Source organism: Naegleria gruberi (genome assembly GCF_000004985.1).
Source record: "Naegleria gruberi genomic scaffold NAEGRscaffold_2, whole genome shotgun sequence".
In the NCBI taxonomy this organism is placed as follows: domain Eukaryota; phylum Heterolobosea; class Eutetramitea; order Acrasida; family Naegleriidae; genus Naegleria; species Naegleria gruberi.
The window spans coordinates 481682-500098 of record NW_003163325.1 but is presented as its reverse complement, the minus strand read 5'-3'; the positions used below and the strand labels follow the sequence as shown (position 1 = coordinate 500098).

The 18417-nt window shown below is 34.8% G+C and overlaps 7 protein-coding genes across 7 annotated transcripts; 1 reads left to right on the top strand and 6 right to left on the bottom strand.

The window, feature by feature from the left end:
• Positions 1–49: 49 nt before the first annotated feature.
• NAEGRDRAFT_29701 (uncharacterized protein) lies at positions 50–4708 on the bottom strand (the record flags this gene model as incomplete). Its single annotated transcript, XM_002682636.1, has 2 exons — positions 50–4209; positions 4366–4708. Coding segments are annotated over 2 exons (4503 nt in total), but the record flags the coding sequence as incomplete, so codon positions are not given.
• Positions 4709–6025: 1317 nt separating this feature from the next.
• NAEGRDRAFT_29772 (uncharacterized protein) lies at positions 6026–7125 on the bottom strand (the record flags this gene model as incomplete). Its single annotated transcript, XM_002682635.1, has 7 exons — positions 6026–6097; positions 6172–6307; positions 6371–6431; positions 6539–6615; positions 6662–6778; positions 6836–6955; positions 7031–7125. Coding segments are annotated over 7 exons (678 nt in total), but the record flags the coding sequence as incomplete, so codon positions are not given.
• Positions 7126–7848: 723 nt separating this feature from the next.
• Positions 7849–8697, bottom strand: NAEGRDRAFT_61910 (uncharacterized protein; the record flags this gene model as incomplete). Its single annotated transcript, XM_002682634.1, has 1 exon — positions 7849–8697. The coding sequence occupies one exon, from the start codon at positions 8695–8697 to the stop codon at positions 7849–7851; it is 849 nt and encodes a 282-aa protein (XP_002682680.1).
• A 908-nt stretch (positions 8698–9605) lies between these two features.
• On the top strand, positions 9606–10232 carry NAEGRDRAFT_61909 (uncharacterized protein; the record flags this gene model as incomplete). Its single annotated transcript, XM_002682832.1, has 1 exon — positions 9606–10232. The coding sequence occupies one exon, from the start codon at positions 9606–9608 to the stop codon at positions 10230–10232; it is 627 nt and encodes a 208-aa protein (XP_002682878.1).
• A 256-nt stretch (positions 10233–10488) lies between these two features.
• Positions 10489–11862, bottom strand: NAEGRDRAFT_61908 (uncharacterized protein; the record flags this gene model as incomplete). Its single annotated transcript, XM_002682633.1, has 1 exon — positions 10489–11862. One exon carries the CDS (start codon positions 11860–11862, stop codon positions 10489–10491), a length of 1374 nt encoding a protein of 457 aa, XP_002682679.1.
• Positions 11863–12011: 149 nt separating this feature from the next.
• Positions 12012–16340, bottom strand: NAEGRDRAFT_61907 (uncharacterized protein; the record flags this gene model as incomplete). Its single annotated transcript, XM_002682632.1, has 6 exons — positions 12012–13803; positions 13845–13903; positions 13934–14928; positions 14994–15290; positions 15334–15889; positions 15933–16340. The coding sequence occupies 6 exons, from the start codon at positions 16338–16340 to the stop codon at positions 12012–12014; spliced, it is 4107 nt and encodes a 1368-aa protein (XP_002682678.1).
• Positions 16341–16484: 144 nt separating this feature from the next.
• NAEGRDRAFT_61906 (uncharacterized protein) lies at positions 16485–18383 on the bottom strand (the record flags this gene model as incomplete). The annotated part of the gene is made up of 1 exon (XM_002682631.1): positions 16485–18383. One exon carries the CDS (start codon positions 18381–18383, stop codon positions 16485–16487), a length of 1899 nt encoding a protein of 632 aa, XP_002682677.1.
• Positions 18384–18417: the final 34 nt, after the last annotated feature.

Below are 18417 nucleotides of genomic sequence, written 5' to 3'. Positions count from 1 at the left end.
ATTTGTAACAATCACTCTTTTTAATTAGTTTAAAAGTTTATTTGTTCATTTACAAAGCAGCAACAACAGCAGCGATCAAGGCAACCAAAGCAGAGAAGCCCATTGATGGAGCAGCATTGACCTTAGCACTCTTGGTGGCAGCAGGAGTAACTGGGGTGGAAGCAGTTAAAACATAGACACCAGTGCTCTTGACACTAGCAGTTACAGTACCATCAGTACCAACAACAATAGTACAAGTTGAATCAGCAGCAGCAACTCCATTAGTAATCTTGTTACATGTGTAAGTAGTAGCAGCAACAGATCTCTTGGCAGAAAGTTCAAAGACCAAATCGGCAATAGCAGCAGAATCAGAAACAGCAACTGGAGAAGCACCATTAGAAATGGAGAAATCGATAGACTTTGAGGCAGCAGATGTAACAGTGGAAGTGGTGGTCTTTACAGCATAAGTGACAGACTTCAAACTAGCCAAAGCAGAGTTAGCAGCAATGGCACTCTTGAAGGTGATCTTATTCTTACCAGAAACAACTTGAGATTCAGAGGCCAAAGTAGCAAGATTGACCTTACGAGAAACTGTGGTCAATCCGTTTGAGGTGACGGTTGCAGCTGGAGCATCAGGAACGGCATCCTTAGTCTTCAAAGAAGCAACACTAGAGTAAACACTGTTCAAATTGTCAAGATCGACCTTACTGAAAGCTCTCAAAGAAGAAACTGGTGGAACTCTAGCAGAAACCTTACCAGAAATGTAACCATAGAAGTTGTCAGCAGTTTTCTTGGTAGAATCGAGAACTGAATCAGAGAGACTGACAGAAGATGCAGAAACAACCTTTGTAGTAGTGGAAGCCAAATTGCTAACAACCTTTGAAGTAGTAGCATCACTAACGAGACCCTTAGAAACTGAGCTAGCAAGGGAGGCTGTGAATGACAAGCTATTTTCAGCAGAGGCAGCAGAAACTGAGGTAACAGCTTCAGTCTTGGTTTGTTGAGAAATGAAAGCATCAGCAATAGCGGCGGCAGCGGTAGCAATTTGAGTCTTTTGTTCAGCAGTAGCTGTTGTCAAATCAACAGTACCAATGACAGACATGGCAGAGGAAGCAGCTGACAAGGTTATAGTGCCCTTTGATTCTGCCAAACCACTCAAAGCTTTAGTGGCATCAGCAGTACTTGGCTTGGTAATTGAGATAGAAAGTTGCTCGGATTCAGTTGAAGCACCCAATGCATCAAAAACAATAGCCTTAACCTTCAAAGAGTCACCAGAAGATGGTGAAGGAAGTTGAACCTTTGTGCTTTGTTGTTCAGTCTTTTCGGTGAGTGAAACCCAATTGTTAGATGCAGCATCCAAGTATAAGAATTGGAATTTCAATGGAGATTGTGGATCAGACCAACCATTACCACACTTGAGATCGAAAGAATCGCTCAAAGCAGCACCAGAAAGTGGATAAGCTTCAAAGATACCCTTTGTTGGTGGAGCATTAACAGTGAATGAAACAATAGCAGAACCAGACTTGACACCATCTACAATATTCAACGAAGCAGTGTAGGTAGCACCAGGAACCATGTTAGCCTTTGAAACTGTCAAAAGAGAGGAAGTACTGCTGTCACCAGAGTCACATGTCCAGGTAAATTTGGCGGATGTAGACAAGGCATCCAAAGTGTTATAAGTCAAGTACAAGTCCTTGGTTGGATCAACAGTGGACAAATCAGTATTGGATGTGATGGAAACTCTAATAATCTTATCTTTTGCAGTATCAACAACAGTGATAGTCAACTTGGCAGTTGTAGTTCTGATATCCTTTGTACCTGTTGTAGTGAATGTATATTTACCAGCAGGTAAGGACTTTGAGAATGAGGCAGATTCAGTAGCAGCTGGGGCCACACATGTGTTACCATCAGCATCAACACAAGTGCTTGTAATGGCCAAAGTACCAGTAGTATCGCTTGGATCAACAATATTGACAGTGAAGTCAACAGCATCATCCTTAGATTGGGTCATATCTGGAACACTGAATGTAACAGTTAATGGCTTTGCAACAGCCTTAATTCTAACAGTAGTGGAAACTTCAGAAGCTCCATTAGCAGCAGCAGTAACAACAATGTAATAGTCACCGACAGTAGAGATGGCAGTACTAGTCTTTGCAATAACAACCATGTTATCCTTAGTTACAATGGTTGGAGTGGCAATAGAGTTGATATAAGCGAATGAATAAGCAACAGAACCATTACCCGTGTAACATGTTGGGAAGGAAATTACTGGAGTGATAATGCTAGTAGTACCAATCAAATATTCAACAACTGAACCTTCCTTAATAGAAAGACCTGGGGCAGGACTAGCAGTTACAGTGAATGAGACACTCTTTGATGATGATGAGGCACTGAATGATGAAGTAACAGTGACTTGAACAGTGTAAGTACCAGCAACAAGACCAAGAGAAACCAAGTTAAGTCTAACACCACTTGAGGTAACCTTGAGAGCATTATTCAATGTAGTCTGGGCATCAGCAGTTGGAGCAGCAGTGCAAGTCCAAGCAAAGTTCAATGGACGACGATCAGTAGAAACAGAGTCAAATGCATTCAAAGTGACAGTATCACAAGTGGAAACAACAGCCTTATCGGTTGTCAAATAAGCAGTTGGTGCGACAGCAACAAAGCTACCAACCTTAACAGTTACGGAAACAGTATTAGAAACATCACCAAGGAGTGTATAAACTTGCAATGAATCACCAAGCTTTACAGTAGCACCAGCCCCCAAAACAACTTCGAGCTTACTGACACCGTCCATGTTACATTGAACACCGGCACCAAGGGTAGCAACTGATGTGAAAACTTGAGAACAGTTAACAGATTTCTTCATACTAGTGTAAACAGTGGCAATAATTCTATCACCAAATTGGTTAAAAGCGAAAGAGGAACTGTCTACCTTATAGTCACAAGCGCTACCTTGGAAACCATCAGCACATTTACCAGCAGCACACTTTTGGGCAGAATCATAGTGACCAACACATAAACAAGCTCCAGTCTTGGTACAAACACCATTACCATTACAAGTAGAGGCAGAACAAGCAATATCACAGTTATCACCTACAAAACCAGCCTTACAAACATTACAGAATTCACCATCCCAGTTTCCAGAACAGACACACTTGAATTTTTCATCGCATGAACCATGGGAACTACAAGTTGTATTGGCAGAACAAGTAGCTTGAGTACAAGTCTCACCAGTGTATGCAGGACTGCAGGATACACAGGTATTTTCAAGATTGTTCCAGTTGGAAACACAAGAACACTTATTTGGACCAACACAAGTACCCTTAGAGCTACCACCACATACAGTGCTGTTGGACTTATCAATACCCCAACAAGAGAAGGAAGAACACGTCTTTCCAGAGTAACCAGAAGCACATACACAAGAATCAGGAGCTGTGCAAGACCCCTTTCCAGAACAAACACTGCTAGAAGTAGAAGGAACATTGAAACAAACTGGAATAGAACAGTCAGAACCTGTATAACCAGTCTTACACTTTGAACAGAAAGAGGCAGAGTCAAAGTTACCATTACAAATACACTTATCAGTGGCGCTACATGTACCATGGAATGAACAGCCACCTTCAGCTTCACTCTTACCATTACAAGTAATTGGAGCAGTTTCACAGTTCGAACCAGTGTATCCGTCAGTACAAACACAGACACCCTTTGAGCAGGAACCATGGCTGCCACACTTAATGTTGGTACATGGATCAACAGCTTGATCACAGAGAGTACCAGTATAACCAGTTTCACATTGACAGACACCATCAATGCATGAACCGTGTACACAATTAATATCAGCACACTTATCAGTATTGTTAGATGTAACAGCTTGATCACAGAGAGAACCAGTATAACCAGTTTCACATTGACAGACACCATCAATGCATGAACCGTGGACACAATTGATATCAGCACACTTATCAGTATTGTTAGATGTAACAGCTTGATCACAGAGAGAACCTGTATAACCAGTTTCACATTGACAGACACCTTCACTGCATGAACCGTGGACACAATTGATATCAGCACACTTATCAGTATTGTTAGATGTAATAGCTTGATCACAGAGAGAACCTGTATAACCAGTTTCACATTGACAGGCACCATCAATGCATGAACCGTGTACACAATTGATATCAGTACACTTATCAGTAACTGTACCATTGCTAGTGCTATTGTTGCCACCTGGAGTCGATGGATCGGTATTATTGCCAGTACTGTTATTACCACCTGGAGTTGATGGATTAGTATTATTGGAAGATGGATTTGTTGGATCAGCTGTACCATTACTAGTATTGTTATTACCACCTGGAGTCGATGGATCGGTATTATTACCAGTACTGTTATTACCACCTGGAGTTGATGGATTAGTATTATTGGAAGATGGATTAGTGTTGTTACTTGTTGGATTTGTTGGATCAGTTGTACCATTGTTAGTGCTATTGTTACCACCTGGAGTTGATGGATTAGTGTTGTTACTGGTTGGATTTGTTGGATCAGCTGTACCATTACTAGTATTGTTATTACCACCTGGAGTTGATGGATCTGTATTATTGCCAGTACTGTTATTACCACCTGGAGTTGATGGATCGGTATTGTTGGAAGATGGATTAGTGTTGTTACTGGTTGGATTTGTTGGATCAGTTGTACCATTACTAGTATTGTTATTACCACCTGGAGTTGATGGATTGGTATTATTACCAGTACTGTTATTACCACCTGGAGTTGATGGATCAGTTGTACCATTGTTAGTGCTATTGTTACCACCTGGAGTTGATGGATCGGTATTATTGGAAGATGGATTAGTTGGATCAGTTGTACCATTACTAGTATTGTTATTACCACCTGGAGTTGATGGATTAGTTTCATTGTTAGTACTGTTATTACCACTTGGAGTTGATGGATCTGTACTATTAGACGAGTCAGTATTATTAGCAGAAGGACTTGATGGGTCAGTAGCATTGTTACTACTATCAGAACTATTGTTACCTTGAACAATTAGAGAATCAGTACAAGTTGGTCCATCATAATTGGCAGTACAATTACAAGTACCAGAAGTTAAATCACAGACACCACCATTAGTACAGTTGGCATCAGAAGTACAGGCTGGAACACAGAGAGAATCATTATATCTAACCAAACCAGTATCGCAAATACAGAGGGATGTATTAGTATCACAAGCTAATGTGGAAACACAGTCAGCAGTAGTGTTACATGCTGCTTCGTAAATACCAGAACCAGCACTTACACCTCCAGAAAGGAAGAATAAGGCTAGAACGGAAACTATGGAAAGGAGAACAATATTAACCGTCCTGTTCATTATTGATTTTTTTTTAGTTCGGTTTTTGAGGTGGTAGCAATGAGCATTTATTAAAAAGCCTTACACCCGCCTTAACCTTCTTAGAATTGCATTTTGGCGGGCTGTAATGCATGTAATCGTTGGTTACAAAATCCTATACAGTTCATTTTAGGACAAGGTTTAAAGCGAATTTCCGGTGATGATCAAATGATGTAACAAAGCTCGAATGCAAGTGTAAAATTCGAGATTAAGCTTTCATTTGCTACATGGTGCTTCCACATTGTTACTTGGAGGCAGGTATTCGTTGTGGATCCTTAAATGGATAGGATATAGAAGACGGAGTTCAATCATACAAAAACTATCAGACTCGATAGATTAATAATGAGTGAAGAGAGGAATATTAAGAATGATAAAATTGAAAATCTTTCTATCACCAACAAGTGGAGTATGCCACTGAACTGTTTTGGTCCATCTCCACGATTGGAAATTATCAGTGTTATTAGGAAAATTTTGATTTTGGAAATTATCTTTAGAATAATTATCAAAAACTAAGGTTTTTGGTAACTTCTTAACTGTTTTTGAGACAAGAAACAATCAGGATTTATTTATCATTTTTAAAAATGTAAATTTAAACATCAGCCAATCCAGTATATCTATACAATAAATTCATGTTATAAGAATTATTGAGTAATTTTAAAAAACTTACACATCAGCCTCAATTCCGCACTCATTATCACCTCTCTTGATTTTGAATAAACCGTTCAAACCCCAATCCTGTAGTAGATTAATTTGATTATTATAATTTAATATATTATTCCAGTAATATGTTTAAAGAAAATAAAACTTACAGGACCCCAAGAGTTGGCAACCAACCAATACTTGACATTATTTTCAACACCCCAACCAACAATCTTGATTGCGTGACCACCAAGGAAAGAACCAGTTTGATGAGTGTAAACACCTGACTTGTAACTCATGAAATCTCTATAATATTTCAATCAGAATATACATGAAAGCTGAGGAAAAAATTAAACATTCTCTACTTACTGATAAACACTGAATCCAGATTGAACAGGACCATTAGTGGCAATTTCATTCATGATCTTTTCTTCCTGTTATTAAATAAATTATTGAAAAGTATAAATAAAATTGTTAGAATTATATTGTTAGTTGTGTGCTGATGTAATTAAATAGCACTTACCTTAATGAAGAAACCAGCAATACTACCAACTTCATACCAGTCCTTTGCCTTGTACTTGACAGAGTCAATTGGAGTACTAGTACCATTGCAACTTTGAAAAGATTTTAAGATGAATATGATGATTATAATAAACTTACTACTTTGGACAGGATGGTGCGACACCATTTCCAGATGAATATGGAAGGCATTGATCAGTAACAATACCAGTATGTTTCAAGTAAATCCAAGCAGCCCACAAAATACCACCATCACAACTATTCCATCACAACATCAACATTTCGAATAAATATATAACAACAAATTAAACATACCCAGCGTTATACCAGTTGCAACTGACCAAATCTTGAGGAGACAAGACAACATTAACCTTACCACCAGAAGCAATACAGAATCTATCAGACAAGACTTCAGATGACTGAATAAATAAGTTTCTTATTTGTTAATTAACAAAACTTACAGAAACTAATTTTCACAGTTAAAATTCAAAATAACACAATTAAAACAACTTACAAGCCCAACAAGAACCACATTGTTCTTGATTTCTAATTGGATGAATACAAGTTGGCCACTTTTCTCTAGAATCGAAACTTTCTGGCAAGGAAGAAGCAGCACCATTAGCCAAATAGTATTGTTCAATCAACTTTCTTTCATCATCAGAGTATCTAATAGTTGGTTTAATACCCTATTATTCAATAAAATCATCAACATCATCATATAATATTCCAAAGTATATTCCAAAGTGTGAGAGAATATCACATCATTTTCATCATCATGTTGAATTATCATAGTATGTATTATTTTGAACAATGTTATATTCATCATCAGCATATGTGTGCCAAAATAATGACAGTCACAGTTTATATACAATTATCGTTGCATCACACATAAAAATATTATAATTAAAACAAGAGAAAATAATAATACAAACCTTCAAACCCAACATTTTCTTAACATCACCAACAGTTTTGCCGACAAACTTCTTATTGACACCAGATTGCCATTGAGCACCAGATCTTCTGACCTTCTTGATAATATCAATGTTGAGAGCAGGTTGAGCATCTTCATCATGGAACAATTCAGCTCTTGCCATTGCAGCAATAGCAACCAAGCACAAGAGTGCAAGAATAAATCTCTTCATATTTTTTTTTAACAATATTGAAGTGTGATGGGACGGAGTCACAAACCTCCAACTCCAATGGATCAAAGATTTTTATTAATAATAGATTGCCTTATTTTCTAAAATCATGTTTATCTCAATTAAAGAATTATCCATTTAAAGATTGTTTTATTTACATTTTCATTATATTGAAATACTCTACAGTATTCACTGAACAATTACTCTTCTGAATCTTCGTTTCAATTGCTTATCTTCCATTTGAGATCGATGATCACCTAACTTTTTACCTTTAGGATTGAAATATTCTGGTGCTTCTTGTGGTGGTAAAATATAGATTGGAAATGATTTTGTGCCATGATTTGGAAAAGATGTTCCAAGATTAAGAGCAATCTTTTGAACATCTTCCATTGAGGGTGGTTCAAGTTTTTCCAACTTTGGTGGACTGAGGGGAGGTGAAAAGGTTGGTAACGAGTGACACGAAGGCTTTTTCTTTACCTTAACAATGGGAATTGGTGTTGCACCTAGGAGCATCAGGTTCTTACTCGAAGACCTGGCTAATTTAGTTTGAAAAGAGTAATGATCAAAGGAGGAAGAAGATTGTGGGGAAGTAAAACTACTTCCTCTTAATGATGGGAAATTTGGAGAGGTCATTGGGGAGGAAGTTGTTGTCGAGAGCTTGGAGGGTTTTGGCGGAGTGGAAGGACATGTTACAGGCCGATTATCGTCTGATGAAGCAAGTGTAGATAGCTTGATTGTTAAAGCAGATTTTGGAGGAGTACTCGGCACGAGATGACCATTTCTATTCACAGAAGGAAGGGATTTAGATGAGGAGAGATATACACTAGATGCAGATTCTGTTTTCTGAAGAAGTGAGTCGCTGAAGGATTGATGTTTTCTGAGTGGTTGCTTCTTCAACAGGCGTTTGCATTGAGGGCAGAATTTCTGAGAACTTTCAATCCAGTGAGCCTCTCCATCCATGTTTTCCTCATGTATTGATAGTTGATTGTCGCAAACACACTTAGGGAGAGAACTAAATGTTGATTGTGAAACTCCCATTCTATATTAAGGATACTGTGGAAGAAAGTTATTAAGCGAATCAGCACCAGTAGGGTATATAGTACAATGTTGAAATTAGTGAATAAGCAGCGGCAGTAACAATAAAGCTGCAACTAACAGATGATATTAACAGCAACAACACGTGCGAATGCCTTAAAAGACGCGCAAATAGTAATATTTTCACCCAGTTTTAAGGTATTACTATTCAACAGAGTGAAGTAAAACAGAAGAAGGTGTAAGGGTTGTTGCGTTTTTTTTCTTATCTGTAAAATGAGTCTGTAAATGAGAATACACAAAAAAATACGCTCCCTTCATACCCAAAATTATCAAATTGCCCATTTGAATTGATGGTGAACATTTGAATTGGTCAGCTGAATTGGCATGTTTTTAATCTCTGTATGATGAGCATGTTAGATAGATAATACTATGTAACTATGTTTTTATTGAAGTAGTACTTGATATGAATGAGATTTTAATAACAATGGTCAAGGAACACAGAGTAGCTACAAGTTGTCGTTGATATTCTATTTATGTTTTACTGTAAATATTTTAGAAACAGATCAAAACTTTCTACTCCTTCTTCAAAAAACTCCCATGTAGAATGGAATCATATTTAGTTGAACAAACAAGGTTAATAATTTGACTTTTTTCTAAATTACTCCTTAATAGATGATAAGCAAAAACAAACTCCTTCTATTGTTGTATTAGATCTTTCAAAGAATATCTAAACAAATGATTGATATGTTTACTACTAACCAGATTACTTTGTAATATAAATAAAAATACAACAAATTTGAATATTTCAACTAATAATATGGTTATAAAGTTATTTATTGATTCATAATAATAATATTATTTGATTTCAACACAATAATTAAGTTTTTTAAAAAATTTTAAATTCAAAAAAAATGGGTAGACGACCAAATATTCAACACACGGAAAAACAACTTCTTCAACATAAAGTAAATGTTCTTTCAAAAATCGGACAAGAACGTAATCAATATGGATATTCACGATTTAAAGAGAGAGATTTATGTGATGCAGAAAAACCATCCATGTATTTACGATACAAACATTTATATAACAATGATATGGCACAGGAGGAAGATGACATTTTCAAAAATTCTATCGATTCAAAGGATAGTTTCCTGAATGAAATTAATGATAAAAAACAAGAGGAGGAACAAGATGATTTCTTTATCGATCCCGAGACTGTCAGTAAAAAGAAACAGAAGAAACTTTCCAAGATGAAATTTAAACAATGTGAGGAGAAGAGATTTACATCATCGGATGGTGAAGTAATTTCATTTGATACTAATACTGAAAAAAGTAAAAAGAGAAGGAGAGAATATGGAGAACATGTCATGACACCTTCTATAGAATTACAGAGAAAATTGGATCCAAAGCATTTCAAGGAAAATGTTAATTTCATTCCAATACCAGAAAAGTCAAATAGATTGTTGAAAAAGAAAAAGATACAGAATGTTAACACTAATAAGGAACAAGTCAATCATGATGATTCTAATGATGAATAATTTCCCTTCTTTTTCAGAGAAAATATTTTGAAATTAATTTTGAAAATAATTTTGTGAAAGGATTTTCTGGTAATCCTATTATTGATTCAATTTGCTTTGGAGATGAAGTATCCTCCTTTTGAACTTGTTAATGATAATTTGTCATAGTAAATATAAATTATTTCTGAATCTTTTATTTGTTTCCACTTCAGGTTTATTTGAATATTCGCTATGAAAATGTTTGAATGTTTATTTGAGCTTAAAGAAATTATTTTAATTAAACCTTTGCATGAACAACTTCAACATTAACCGTATCCACCTCTGTAGTCAGAACAAAGAACGTCACTGTTGAACCAACAATTTGAGTATTTTCATTCGTTCTAATATTGAGTGGCTTTCTAACAATTTGTGGAGAATTCATTGAAAAGACATAAATATGAGAATCACAAACAGTGGCAAAATAAGAATAGTGATCAAATCTTGCCAATTGTTTTGAACATGATTTGGCTTGAAACTCAACCTGATACCCGAGTGTTGCTCTGAGTGAATCTTCTGAAATATCAAACTTGTACATTGAATATTCATTGGTTGAATTTGAAACATGACAAAAGAATAGAATACTATCCACTTGACTCATCACATTGGAGCACCTACTCAAATCAATTACCTTTCCATTTCTATCTTTCAAAAGATCTGAACTGAGCGATCCCTTAGTAATAAACTTTTGATCTACGATATGCAGCCAGTAGGCATTAGAGGTTTGAACCTTCTTTTCAAATCCAACAATATATCTCTCATCAAATGATAATATTGATGGATTCAATTCAACTACATATTGATTAATTTCTGTTTGTCCAACCACATGTCCACTTCCAATATTAATTCTTGCAATTCCTCCACTAAATGAAACAAATAATAAATCTTCATCATAGAGCATTTGACTTGACTTTGAAATTCCTGTAAGTGATGAAACCCATATCAAGTGTGATTTCATAACATTGTAATTAATCAACTTTCCATTCGACAAGACGAACATCTTATCATGTGGATCTACACAAATAATTGAATCAATACTTGGCATTAATGTTGAATTGGCAATAATTTGAAAGGATGATTTGCTACTACTGCTGCCCTCCACATGAAATTTCATTATCAAATCATTTCCAGATGTTAAATTCCTCATCACTGTATAATAAAATCCCAAATTATCCATTTCTGCTGGAATACTCAATTTCATTTCAAGATTATTCGGTATTTCCAAAAGAATCTTCCATTGCTCCTTTTGATTAAATTCAACAAGATGGCTTTTATAATCCCTACCAATATCCTTCATTTTCTTTTCATTGTTACCATCATCATGATTTTTAATATTATTATTATTAAATTTTAATATATTTGATGATGTAGTAGAAATTGCAAATATTCTCCCTAGCGGAGGTACAATTAAAATTGATTCTGGAATTAAATTAAAACCACCTTGTGAATCATGAGAGTAGTGTTCAAAAATTGATTCGGGAAAGTATCTATTTCTATATTGATTTCTATTGGGTTGAGACCATTCGTAGGCAAGTGTGAAAAATCCATTCATGATTGTCATGATCATTAACATCATCAATGTGATGAGGATCAACTTTTGCGTTGGAATTTTCATTTTTTTTTAATTTTCATATTGGAATATTAAGTGTTTTTGATATACTTCCAAATTTGTCTCTTGTTTGGATACTAAGGAGGAGGATAATTATTTCACAATTGAAAAATAGTAGAAAATTACAAAAAAACAATTTATAAACAAGTACAGTTTTAAAAAAGAGAGCCAATACTGAGTGGAGAGGAAAGATCGTTGGCCGATGACTTTTTCTTTGGTGTGGAAGGTTCTTCTGGAACTTTTTCCTGTTCAAGTTGTAATCTGGCATTTTCAACTCGTTCTCTAAATTCAGTAAATACTCTTCTGATGGCAATCATTGTTTGACTGTTTGCTCTGCTCACACCTTGAGTAAAGACGGAAATATCCATCTTGCTCAGTTTTCCCTTCTCTACAAGTTCATTCAATAATTTCGATCCAGCTACATAGTTGCTAACACAAGCCGCTAAATGCATCTTGTTGTAGCATTGGAATGAATATAAAATCTTGTTAATGTTGGCCAAGTTTGGTGTATCAGAGAAAATCGATCTTTCAATAAGATGAGGCAAAAATGAATAGTAAAGCTCTGAAATAGTCTCTGTAAAGAGTTGTTGGAGGGCTATGGCATCTTCACCTTCAAAATTAACCCTCTCAGTCAATAGTCCATGTAAATAGACAGAAATGTAATACGAAACTGATTTTACAGGTGCGGCTACAGCATTGGATTTGTCTAACACACCATATTCTGATCTGTAATCAAAATATTTGATACACAATTGAGTTATCTTGGTTTCTAAAATTGAATAGAATATTTGGTTGGACAAGTATCTGGTAGGATAAAGTCTCCAGGTAAAGTTTAAATATCTAAACAATGACACTAGTAAATCTCCATTCTCATCCTCTGAAAAGACATCAATGAGGAATGGTGAAAACTTTTCATATTTTTGCTTCTTCTTGGCAAGCCATAATAATCTCTTATCGAAAATGTCTGAATTGGTCAGATTATAGGTCAAAACAAAGATTGGAACAAAGTATAACATGAAAGTTTCTGGGAATGGAGATTGACTCATACCGGATAATATTATTCCAAAAAGTTCCAAGATTGAATGATAAGGTTGAGAGTTGAGGAATGAGGATTGGAATTGAGCTGTCATTGCTTCAAATGTTGGAACCATTTCAGATACTGAATTTTGTTGAATGTAAGCAGCAATGTGAGATTCGTCAATACCTTGTTCCAAATCCAACACTTTACCAAAGCAATAAAATTGAGAGCATACACGGAGAAGTTTGTGAAGGAATGGAATGGCGAGAGGGTTTGAACCTCCAATAGTGGTTATCATTGTCTTCCACAAGTCTGTTATGTGGTTGCAAAGCAAGTGTTGATCAACTTGTGTTCCCCAATGATTGGTTAAATATTGATTAATATCTGTGCAAGTGGAAGGAATAATTCTTACAAATAAATGTAATACTCTCAGGGTCAAGCTTAAAATCTTGTCAAAATGTGGTGAAATATTTGGAATAAGATGCTCATCAGCAGATGGATCAAAGGCATGCAAAAATGTTTTCAATTTTCTCAATTCGAAATGCAAACTGATCGAAGAGTTGAGAGCATTTTCAGAGCTGAGAACTTCGAGGTTTCCTTGAGAATATTGCAAGAGGGCTTCCCTTTCTTTCAAAAGTGATTCAATAGACTCGAAAATAGTATTAAAAACTAGGGTGAACAGCTCTTGTTGTTGGGAAGGTAATGCTGAAACTATAAAGCTGATACCTCTATACATTTGATGTGATAGACTGTGCTCAATTTGATTCAAGAATTTAAATTCATACACACTCTTTACCAAATTGAAAAATAACTCTGATGCTCTACCGCTGGTATCATTTCTGCAAATCTTTGAACCTTCTTCACACAGAGAGTTGAAAGAACTAACTGAAGAATAAATAACTGATTTGACATTATTCGAATTGTTGTATCTATGTTGTGTTATTATTAATTAAAGTAAAAAACTACTTACACTTTAGAGTTGAGAATTTGTTGGAATGAACTCATGGATTTCATGAGAAAGTTAATACACTAAATGATCGGTTGTTCTCCAAGTGCTACTATCTTATCTGAGAATACCTCAACTGTTTTTGAGATGGCTTTAAATAATGGAACTAGGAGGTAAGAGGACAAGTTAATAAGAATATTCTGTGTGTTTCTGCATCCACCACAAGTATTCTTTACCAAAGTTGTAATCATTCTAGTGAATTGTGTATGGAATGGATGAGTTATCAAGTTTGATACAGTTTGTGAGAGTTTAGCTACAATATCAGAAAAGTATTGAATTTGTGAGAATAGTTCAGCAAAATAGTTTTCACATTCTTGCTTTTTCATGAGGTCACCAAATGAATTCATGGAAAACAGGATAGATTCTAAAAGAGCAAGATCTGGTAGAGTGCTCATCAAGGCACATGCAACCTTTTCCATAAATTCCTCAGTTAGATCATTATTGGACAAATGTTGGGCAAGTTGTTCCATTCCTTGTTGCAAGTTGGAAATACTTTGTTTTTGGAAAAGATAAACAAGCTTTTCCTCGCATGCTCCAATGACCTTTCCTCTGAGTCCATAATAACAAGCAAGAAAGACTTCCTTACTAGAATCTCTAAAATTTTCAGATTCATCTGTATCATAATCTATCAATCCAATAGTTTGAATGGATTTGTCAATGGCAGTGTTGATGGTTTTCTCCATTATTGACATGTGATATGGAGAGAGTTCTTTAGTAATCTCTTGTAATAGGTGGGATCTAACAGTCTCAGGAATATTCTTGAGTTCTGGTCTAGTCAAACCGAGTTTGATTAGATCAATATCAGTATTGTGTAAATGATACCAGAAAGGATGAGTAAGCTCGATTAGACTAAGGTCGGATCCTGAAGATAATTGATTGATAACCTCTATCAATTGTTTTGCTGTTGGATCCAGTAATCCTCCATTCGGTACTGTGTTGTACTTTACAGCCTGTTCAACAGCATCCAAATTAATGATCCAATCATTAATTTTTTCAGAAAATACCATGAACAATTTGATAATATCTCTACAAATATTCATACTGAAATCTGTATAGAAAAAGTGAAAAATGTTGGATGAATGTTAAAATTATAACAAAATCATCACTACAAACCTTCTTCAATGGTTTTACAGTATTTTTCATATTTAGAACACAGCATTGGAATGGAGTTGTGAATGTATTGTTTCAAAATATGAATATTACTCAAATAAATGGTAGTATGAAGCATATCATTAATACATTCGAGGCAAGGAGAAAGGAGGTCGTCACATCTTTCTGCCAATCCAAACAATATTTGGAGAAGTGTGCTATTTGAAAAAATAAATTCTGGTGAGATACCAAAACGAACCCAATCCTGTAGAACCTTGACCGATTTCTTTTTAAGATTGATCACAAATTCCATTTCCTTTCCTATACTTGCTTGATTAATACTCTATAAGACAGAAATACATACCCGAATTGGATGGAAAATTTTCAGATAACACCGTACTAATATACTCTAATATTTTAGTCTCCATTTTTCTCATCTCCTTCTTCAATTCAGCTTGTTGTGAATTACTAAAGACGCTAGTGGTCTCTATTTGTTCCAACAAGAATGCAAACCAATCAAGAGTGCAATCAGTCAAATTTACGTGAATAATTTGAGAGCTTGGCGAAAGTAAAAGTGAGGTATCATAAACAACTAAACTATTACTATTTCCACTACTATATTCCAACAAGATATTGTCTTGGAAAGGCTTGAATATTTCTGCAAACAAATCTACTTGATCCAAATTTGCCTCCAACACTAGAATCCAATTCAATGTGAGCATGGCAAGAGCTAGACACAATCTCGAGACAATATTACGATAGTCAATAATGGGTGTAGCAATATACTTGTTGTGAAAAAGAACTATTGCCTTGAGCAAGTATCTCCTCACCCACTCTATTTGGTTTTCATTCAATTGATGGAAATTGTGCATTGTTTTTTGGTAAATGAGTTGTGCAATTAAAAATTGTTCAGAAGGTTTCTAATAAAAATTAAATTATATAATTTTGGAATTAAAAACGTACTTGTATAATTTCATGATTTCCAAACTCCATCAATAATAAATCAAACAAAATTTCCCAAGCATCCGATGTTTTTCTAAAATCTTGAATAAATAAATCAGCCTCATGACTATTAAACATTAAAAAATTGTTAATATTTTCTCTCAATACTCTAATTTTATGTGATCTGAGTTCCGATGATGAATTTATTGGTGGAAAGGATCGTTGTACCATAGGTGAAGTCATTGGTACATGATTATATCCAAGGTTGCTAGGTGATGATAGGTGAATTAAAGGTGTTGCTGGTGTTGAAGGTTGAGAATAAATACGAGCCGAAGTAGAAAGAGGTGATGAAAGAATAGATTTTGAAGGAGGTGGCGTTTGAAAGGGAGAACGTCCAGAGTTATTAAACGGGCTATTTGGTGGATTCATTTTTTTGATTGTTTTTTTGACATTGTAAATTTGGCGGGATGAATGTGAATTTCACAACTCTTTGCAAATCAATATTTGGTATTGAGATTGACTATGTGGTATTCTCTAGACAAAGGGTTGTAATAGCACTGAAATAGATATTTATTATTCCTCTTCAACATAACGTTCAAAGAGTGTGCTAATTCCCAATTCAGTTGCCAATTCTTTCACAATTGGAAATGAATACTTGGAAGAAAGTGTCATCATGTGCTCTCCACTATTCATATTGGATTGTAAAATTTCATTCTTTTTTCGTTTCCATTCGAGGACATTCTTACTCAGTAGACTTGAAATGTGTGGAATATAGTCAATTGGACCAGTTAGAGAATCTACATGTTGGGAATTGCTAATGATATTTCTGAAAATGTACAACAATCTTGGTATGTCAAATAATTGTTTCTTATTGGTCTTGGTGCTAATCTTTACACTTGATGTTTCGTCTAATTTTTTCCTCTTTTTCTTTTGTTTCAATGAATTATCCAATAGTGTATCCCACTGTTTCGAATTTTTGCTAGCAACATAGGCTGCAATAATAATGTGCTTTTCAATTAATTCACTGGTTGAACCAATACTTTCACTCTCCAAAAATTCTTCCAAATTATTCTTCTTGTCAGATGGATTATTTAGGGATCTAGCAGCAAGCTCCTTCAAATTGTACACATCGAACATTTCTATCAATTGATGGAATGAAATATTGCTCACCAATTTGAAAAGACTCATACAGGTAATCTCATTCGTCGTGTCGACTTGAGTCAAACAATGTTTGAATAATCTAGGAATTATTTTAATAAATATTATAATATTCTTTTCCATACTCATGTGAACATTCAAGAAGAGTTCTATAAATTCCTCAAAAATCTCCCTATACTCACTAAACTCTACAATATTATTCACAAGATAGGACTTGATTACATCCATATCATTACAATTTACTGTATTATAAATTATGTTACTATATATATTGATAATATTATTAGAGTTGATATTTACATTATCAAACGATAAATGTTTGTTATCAATATAAAATACACAAATTCTATTAGAACTATTCCTAAATAAATTCATAAATATTGATAATAACTCAAAATCGTTAATACCTTTCAGAAGAATGCAAAACTTGTCAGTCAATTCACTCAATTTAGAGAAGAAGTAAACCTTGGAAGGTACCTTTCTGAATTTTGTGTGGTCGAACATTTTGATTAATAGAGAGTGTAAAACTGAAGACAAGGTACTATACTCTCTCACATCAATTTCGATAATAGAATACTCATAATCATCAACTTTTTTGACATACTTCATCAAATAATTGATATGATAATCTATTATATTACTATTCATATTCAAGTGAATAAATCCATGTTTCCACAAATGATAGATTGGATGAAAGTTATTCTCAATATATGGAAGAATCATTGGTGGTGTGACTAATTCATTCTCCAACAATAATTCAACAAAAGGATAGGAAGATCTCCGTCTATCAGCAGTTTCATCATCTTCCTCCTCATGTTGAATTGGCTTGTCCTCATGATTTTCTTCGCCATCAGAATCTTCCTCTTCGTCTTCATCTATGTACTTATTCATTTCATCTTCATCCTCTTCACCACCAGAATTATTTTCCTCCGAATAGACACCATCTGTCTTATCTTCCATTACTTCATCCTCAACTAGACTATTATCCATTCCATCACTCACTATTGAAATATCAATGCAACTAGAATCGTCATATTCCATATCATTATTACTACCAGTACTCCTTCTTTTGTTGTGATGATGAACCACTATTTCCTGTTTTTCCTTTTGATCAATGTCCTCTTTAACTTCGGAGGATGATTGTTCAACATTACGAGCAACAACGACAGGTGGTGGTACAATTGTTGTTGTTTTTACTTCTTCTTCTTCTTCAATGGGTTGAATCAGAATTTTTGTTCTCCTTTTTCTACGAGAAATAACCTTTGTTTTCAACACCTCCTCAACAACCTTTTCATCATTTTGATTATCGTTCATTTTTTTCAAATTTAATGTGGAATAATAACTTGTG